The sequence below is a fragment of the Branchiostoma lanceolatum genome, chromosome 9 (assembly GCF_035083965.1).
Source record: "Branchiostoma lanceolatum isolate klBraLanc5 chromosome 9, klBraLanc5.hap2, whole genome shotgun sequence".
Taxonomy (NCBI): domain Eukaryota; kingdom Metazoa; phylum Chordata; class Leptocardii; order Amphioxiformes; family Branchiostomatidae; genus Branchiostoma; species Branchiostoma lanceolatum.
The window spans coordinates 9887474-9894966 of record NC_089730.1 but is presented as its reverse complement, the minus strand read 5'-3'; the positions used below and the strand labels follow the sequence as shown (position 1 = coordinate 9894966).

The 7493-nt window shown below is 42.1% G+C and overlaps 1 protein-coding gene across 1 annotated transcript in view; it reads right to left on the bottom strand.

The window, feature by feature from the left end:
- Window positions 1-78: 78 nt before the first annotated feature.
- The window catches only part of LOC136442231 (polyisoprenoid diphosphate/phosphate phosphohydrolase PLPP6-like), a 14226-nt gene continuing 6811 nt past the window's right edge, over window positions 79-7493 (bottom strand). The window contains exon 4 of the mRNA XM_066438987.1: window positions 79-1790. Coding sequence (XP_066295084.1) covers window positions 1390-1790 — 401 coding nt within the window. The 3' untranslated portion in view covers window positions 79-1389. The remainder of the gene's footprint in view (window positions 1791-7493) is intronic.

Below are 7493 nucleotides of genomic sequence, written 5' to 3'. Positions count from 1 at the left end.
TATACCTGCCAACACTTACATGTAGTAGACTAGTGTCCCTTACTCGCACCATTCAGTCTCCCAACCACAAACAAAGACTCTGTTCTGTACCAATCTTTGTACAGACTGCCAATTGATTTATTTTTCTAACCAGATAGAGAAGGTAAAAATACATTTTAAGTAGCATCTTAGTACACTGTTACAGGTTTACAGGCGTTACCATAATGCACTGTTTTCCTTATGACAATATATAATAGACAGTCATCTTAGAATGTTTTTGCGATCATGACATAGAATAAAGGTGAAAAAGTGTTATTCCACAAGTGTTGTCTTAATGCGTGATTATAAATAATGTACAATTGACTTACATTTATCTGTATGAACAGAATGTTTTATATCTCTTTTTTAAAGAAAAGAATTCTTCCGTGTCAAGAAACATTGCTGAGGGAAAACCTTTGTCAGTTCACCACAAAAAGCACATTGTTTACTACGGACTGTCTATATACATTAGACATTTTCTTATAAATTGTGGCAAATGAACTATAGCATCCAAAATGATGCGTTACAACATTTCACATTTCAAATGTCTCCCTATATATACATTGTACATAGTACTTTATCAGCCTGGCTGTGTATCCACAACCTACATGTATCATAAACTCACAAGAACATGTACATGTAATCAAACATGCTTTGAGTTTGTGAACAACATGTTGGGTTGGCCACCTACTGGAAGATAATAATATTGCAACAACAGGCTGATCAAATTGTGCACTTGTAACGCAAGTCATCAATAAAATCTCATTCATCACAATGGTTCCAGTATTTTCCCAAAGAATATGATGTTACTAACATTACATTTCTCAACATGCCTAGCTCTGGCAATGGTGTGACAAAAATTTTTGCCCATACTCAAGTACACAATGGCCATGAATATGGTAGCTTCATGGCCATTCCATCTAAAACATCTGGGATGGACATGACTTTAATGAACATTAAGACAAGAAAAGAAGCTTATCTAGGGTTGCACTAATACATGAACACAGGAGACTTCTCATTCAGTGTGTGTCTTTGGTTATCTTCAACTCATAAACAAGTTAGTTCCAGTCATAAACCTCTTTGTAATATGATTGTGCTCATCTCTCTCCTATTGACAATTTCCTCTATTCTTGCCATCCAGCTTACTGTGAGCTGTTAACATGATCAGTGTAAACAAGTGTTCTAACCAACCATCTGCAAATTGACTGCTCACCATTCCTTTACTTCAACAACTTTGTTTCTTTCCCAACCATTCCCTCAAACTTGGATCCTCCTATTGTACTGTTGGTGACAGAACAAGCCTGTACCAAAGTATCTGGAGGGGGGTCTTCAAACTTCATTTAAGACTTATAGATTTCCACTTGGTATAAGTTAGAGTCCCACGGCGATTGGACTCTTTAACGTCCCGAGAAAAGGCCACACAAGCATCTGGCAGAACCACGGCGAGAACCAGAGGAAACTGACGATTCGGTACTGCACTAGACCAATAACGACCCCTGAGACAACGTCGCTCACGTGGTGTCTTCCTAACATGACCCTTGACATGGCAATCGCGAATGCCCAGAGCACGAGAAAGTGTTTTATAGCCAGTGGCATCCACCAATTGCCGATAAGAAACGATACCACCATTGCCGATCGCGTTGCGTGGCCGGACGGGAAGGAAAACTTGTCGATGGAGACAGTCGCGAACATGTCCCCTTCGTTGTACGGTGGCCGCTTACGTCTGACCATGGCTTTCACGGTTCCAACGATGAACAGGTCGAGAATCAGAGCTGCACGGGTGAGAAAGTCAAACATCATCAGATCAGAATGTAATAAAAACATATAGTTTAAACATATTGCCTGTGCCAGCTGAGAAAGTATTTTCCAATTCAATTTGTCTATACTAATGTGCACAATAGACAAATTGAATTGGAAAACAATTTGTAGTGTTACAAAATTCGTTGTAACACAATATCATTACACTAATAAGAAATACAATTATCAAATTTGTGAGAATCTCAATGTAGTACATGTAATTACATGCCTGATGTACATGTATTCTAAAATCTAGACAAGTGTTTCTTGTTGTTATAATGCTACCTGTAGCATCAAACTTTTCCCTGCAGTCTAATCCTATTACAAATGTAACTTTGGTGTCAAAAGTCTACCTCGGAAGAGAGAGGGTTAACAGCATACATAGTATCACATAGAACTGTTCCAGACTTGTATACATTTTGAGAGCCAAGCCAGCAGAATGGCTTGCCAAAGCAGGGATCCAAACCAGATGGGTCACACTAATGCCAATAGTTACCCTGCCTCATTAAATGGGTTCATAAGAAAGACTGGCCATTAAGACCATAAATACTCATTGCAACAACCCATTTTGCTACTTGATATATTACATGTGGTTGTTTCTATGCCCCATCAAGCAATTACTGTTGGTTGATATATATGGGCAAATCTAAATGCTCTGAGTAACTCGGAGCTAGCTTTCCCTAAATGTCAAGTCAAGGTCTTAAACTTTAAGCAAGTAAAACCAATATACCAAGTGACAACAGGGGATTTACACAATCAGTAATACGATTTCCTTGTGCTATTAACTTTCTCTTTCAGAGAGATGATTAGAGGCAGGCGCGGAGGTAAGCGGCAGCAAACACGAGAGCTCCCGAGAAATTTATCTTTTTCACGTATCTAAGTACCAATTTCCTTGACTTTTTCATTTTGACTTAGGGCATAAGTCATACGTAAACGTATTGTGAAGCTGTGATATTGGTAAATGTTGGCTTATTTAGATTTTGAACCAATTTCCTGACTGTTTTGTAACCGACACGTAAATGTGGGGAGGGCGACGACTCTAAAGTAGGGAGGGCAACTTTAGGTACGAATTCCATTTGAAGACGTATCATTATTATATGGTCTGCCAGGGAACTTAGACAACTTATATATCACGTACAGATAGTTGTTATCAATTTTTTGCACCTATATTTGTGGATTCTGAATGAATTCAAACATGTCGGCGGCGCGTCCCGGCCAACTGTAGTCATTTGCATATGAATCTGATGCAGAGTGGGGAGGGCGAGTGAGTGATTTCATGTTTTGTAGGACGATATTTGTACCGAATTACATCTACTCTGATAGCTTACCTACTTAATTGGATTTCATACGTTGTTTGTTCTGATTTTGTGGTGTAAACTTGTGTGGTAGAAAACTGCTTGGTGGAAACTGCGTGCCAGCGGCCGCGGTATACGGTAGATTCTGTGTAGTGTAACCCGGTGTGGTGTAACCCTGTGTGGTGTAACCCTGTGTGGTGTAAACCTGTGTACTGTAAACCTGTGTGGTGGTATAGCCAGTGTGGCGGATACCTGTGTGGTGTAGCCTGTGTGGCGGAAACCTGCGTGGTGGAAATCTGTGTATTGTAAACCGGTGGTGGTACAGCCAGTGAGGCGGATACCTGTGTAAAGTAAACAGGTGGTGGTACAGCCAGTGAGGCGGAGACCTGTGTAAAGTAAACAGGTGGTGATACAGCCAGTGAGGCGGAGACCTGTGTAAAGTAAACAGGTGGTGATACAGCCAGTGAGGCGGATACCTGTGTAAAGTAAACAGGTGGTGATACAGCCAGTGAGGCCGAGACCTGTGTAAAGTAAACAGGTGGTGATACAGCCAGTGAGGCGGAGACCTGTGTAAAGTAAACAGGTGGTGGTACAGCCAGTGTGGCGGATACCTGTGTAAAGTAAACAGGTGGTGGTACAGCCAGTGAGGCGGTAACCTGTGTAAAGTAAACAGGTGGTGGTACAGCCAGTGTGGCGGATACCTGTGTAAAGTAAACAGGTGGTGGTACAGCCAGTGTGGCGGGAACCTGTGTGGTGTAAACCTGTTGTGTTGGTACAGCCAGTGTGGCGGAAATCAGTGTGGTGTAAACCTGTTGTGTTGGTACAACCTGTGTGGTGTAAACCTGTTGTGTTGGTACAACCTGTGTGGTGTAAACCTGTTGTGTTGGCACAGCTAGTGTGGTAGAAACCTGTGTGGCATACGTCTGTGTGGGTGATAATTTTTCAATAACAAAATGGAACTCCATTACACTTGCATTTTCCTGGCCCTTTGTCTGATGCTTGGCAAGGCTCAGCCAGGAGCACAGCCAATAGACAAACACGAGATAAAGGACGTACATGTCACATGCGACTTCAGAACTGACTGCACCTCTGACTGGGCTACGTTTGCCTTTATGATTAAGCACAGTGGGGTGAATGGGACTCATTTCGGTCACAAGAAAATAATGATGCACAATGATAGTACAAAGTTATCATTGATTATGATTTTGCTTCTAAGTGGAGATGTCGAGATAAATCCTGGGCCTAGACCGCCAAAGTTTCCCTGCGGGAGCTGTAACAAAGCTGTACAACATACCCATACTGCAATTTGTTGTGACGGCTGCGGTAAATGGTATCATAAAGACTGCATTGAGCTATGTTCTCAGGTGTATACTGCATTAGAAACACACCAATCATACTCGTGGATTTGCTGTGACTGTGGCATACCAAACTTTGCATCAGCTATGTTTGACATAACTGATGATACTTTTCATTCAGTAAACTCATTTGATACACTGAGCTCTAGTGCAAGCTTGACAGATGACTCCCCGGTTGCTACATCCACTCCACTTAGATCTAAGCAGGGTAACCCCAATATGAGGGGTCGTGGTTTCAAAAAGACCAATGGTAAACTCTTACTGGTAAACTGCCAGAGTATTCGAAACAAAAAAGCCGAACTGGCGACTGTAATTGACACGTACAAACCAGATATAATAGCAGGCACAGAGTCATGGCTCAATCAAGACATAGCAAGCAGTGAGATATTCCCTGACAACTACATAGCTCACCGTAAAGATAGACAGACTGGCCCTGGAGGTGGTGTATTCCAGGTTAACAGGGATGATTTGATTGTCACACACAGGCCAGATCTAGACACAGACTGTGAGATCATTTGGACACAGACTCAACTAGCAGGAAAGAAACCACTAATGATTGGTACATACTATAGACCTCCATCGGACCAGGGCAATAGCCTGGATGAACTGGACAAGTCCATAAGTAAGATGGGACCTAAAATTAACTCTGACAACGTGATCATCCTTGGAGACTTTAACACACCTGGTATAAATTGGGATGCTAGCACTACAGATAACACTCAGAGCAATTCAGGACAGGCACAGAAGCTACTGCACTTAGTGGATAACCATGGGTTATTCCAAACAGTTCAAGAGCCCACTAGGAATGGTAATCTCTTGGACCTGGTCTTAGTTAATAACCCAAACATAATCGAAAAGACCACAGTAGTTCCTGGAATAAGTGACCACGACATGGTATTGGTGGATGTCAACCTTGCACCCAAACAAAACAGGAAACCCAAGAGAAAAGTGTACATTCGAACTAAAGCTGATGAACCGGCCATCAAGAGTGACCTAAGTGATTATGCAACGAACTTTAACAAACGAACCGAGGATATGTCCGTGACACAGAAGTGGGATGATTTTAAAGACAAAATAAAGCACACGATGAACTTGCACATCCCTAGTAAAACAACATCAAGCAGATACAACCTGCCTTGGTTCAACAGAAACCTAAGAAGGCATTGTCGTAAGAAACAACGTCTTTACAACAAAGCTAAGAGAACAGGGCGAGAGGAAGACATGAACAAATACAAGAGAGTTAAGAAGGGCGTACAGAAAAGCATAAGAGCAGCACATTCAAAATATGTGGCAGACATACTGGGGGAAGCCATAATTGACAAACCCAAAACATTCTGGTCATACATAAAAGGCCTAAGAAGAGACCTTGTCGGCGTAGCCCCTCTAAAGATTGGTAATTCCATTGTCAGTGATAGCGAGAAAAAAGCAGAGGCACTCAGTTCACAGTTTAAAAGTGTGTTCACAGAGGAAGACACAACAAACATGCCAACTCTCGGACAGCCCTGTACCCCTCCCATGGAACACATAGTGATTTCCCCTAATGGTGTCGAAAAAATGCTCCAAGGTCTCAATCCATCTAAAGCATCTGGTCCAGACCAAATACCTCCTTGGTTCCTCAAAATGACAGCCACCGAAATAGCACCTGTGTTAACCAATATTTTCCAACACTCGTTAGACACAGGAGAAATTCCCAAAGACTGGAGGGATGCAAATATATGTGCCATTTTTAAAAAGGGAGATAGAGCTGTCCCCGGCAACTACCGACCTGTATCACTGACCTGTATATCCTGCAAACTACTTGAACACATTATCCATAGTCATGTCATGAAACACTTAGAAAGTTTCAACATATTGAGTGACTACCAACATGGATTCAGAGCAAAGCGATCCACAGAAACACAGCTTATATTGACAGCTCACGACATAGCTGGCGCACTGAACAGTAAAAAACAGGTAGATCTAGCAATTCTTGATTTTACTAAAGCTTTCGATAAAGTCCCACATAGCAGACTCATCACTAAACTAGAGCACTACGGAATTCAAGGCATCACACTAAATTGGTTGAAGGCTTTCCTGACCAATAGGGAACAGACGGTAGTGGTAGAAGGCAAGGCCTCAGCTCCAGTTAGAGTTGCGTCAGGCGTACCACAGGGAACTGTTCTGGGACCGTTACTCTTCCTCCTGTACATAAATGACTTACCAGACCAGCTTGATTCAAATGTTAGGTTATTTGCCGATGACTGCCTGTTATATATAGAGTTGTCCACACAGAGTGATTCACAGCTTTTGCAAGAAGATTTGAACACACTCGAAGAATGGCAAAGCAGATGGCTAATGCAGTTTAATCCGGAAAAATGTTACATCATGCATATAACAAACAAACGAAACCCAATTGTAACCACCTACCAGTTCTGTGGACAGGCTCTAGCAACAGCAAAGAGCCACCCGTACCTAGGCGTTACATTAACAACGGGGCTAAAGTGGAACACCCATATCAACAAAGTAACAACTAAGGCTAAACAGACATTGGGAGTGATCAAACGTAATTTGTGGGCATGCCCAGCAAAGGTAAAATCACTTGCATACACGTCTCTAGTAAGACCAAACCTTGAATATGCTGCAACAGTTTGGGATCCATACACAAAGAAGGATATAGATAAACTCGAGAGGGTGCAGAACCAAGCTGCCAGATTCTGCACGAACAACTATGAAAGGGGCGCCAGTGTAACAAAAATGAAAGCAGACCTGCAATGGATGTCACTTGAGGACAGGAGAACAATGTCCAGACTTTGCATGATGTACAAGATGACTAATAAACTTGTGGACGTACCGACTGATAAGTATCTAATGCCAGCTCAGAAGAGGACCAGAAATAGTCATGCTTTTAAGTACCAGAGTTATCAGCCAAGGATTGACGTGTTCAAAAATTCGTATTTCCCGAGAACCATAGTAGAATGGAACTCGTTGTCATCAAGTACTGTAGGAGCTTCATCACTAAGTAGCTTTAAAGAACGGTTGCAGTCAGATA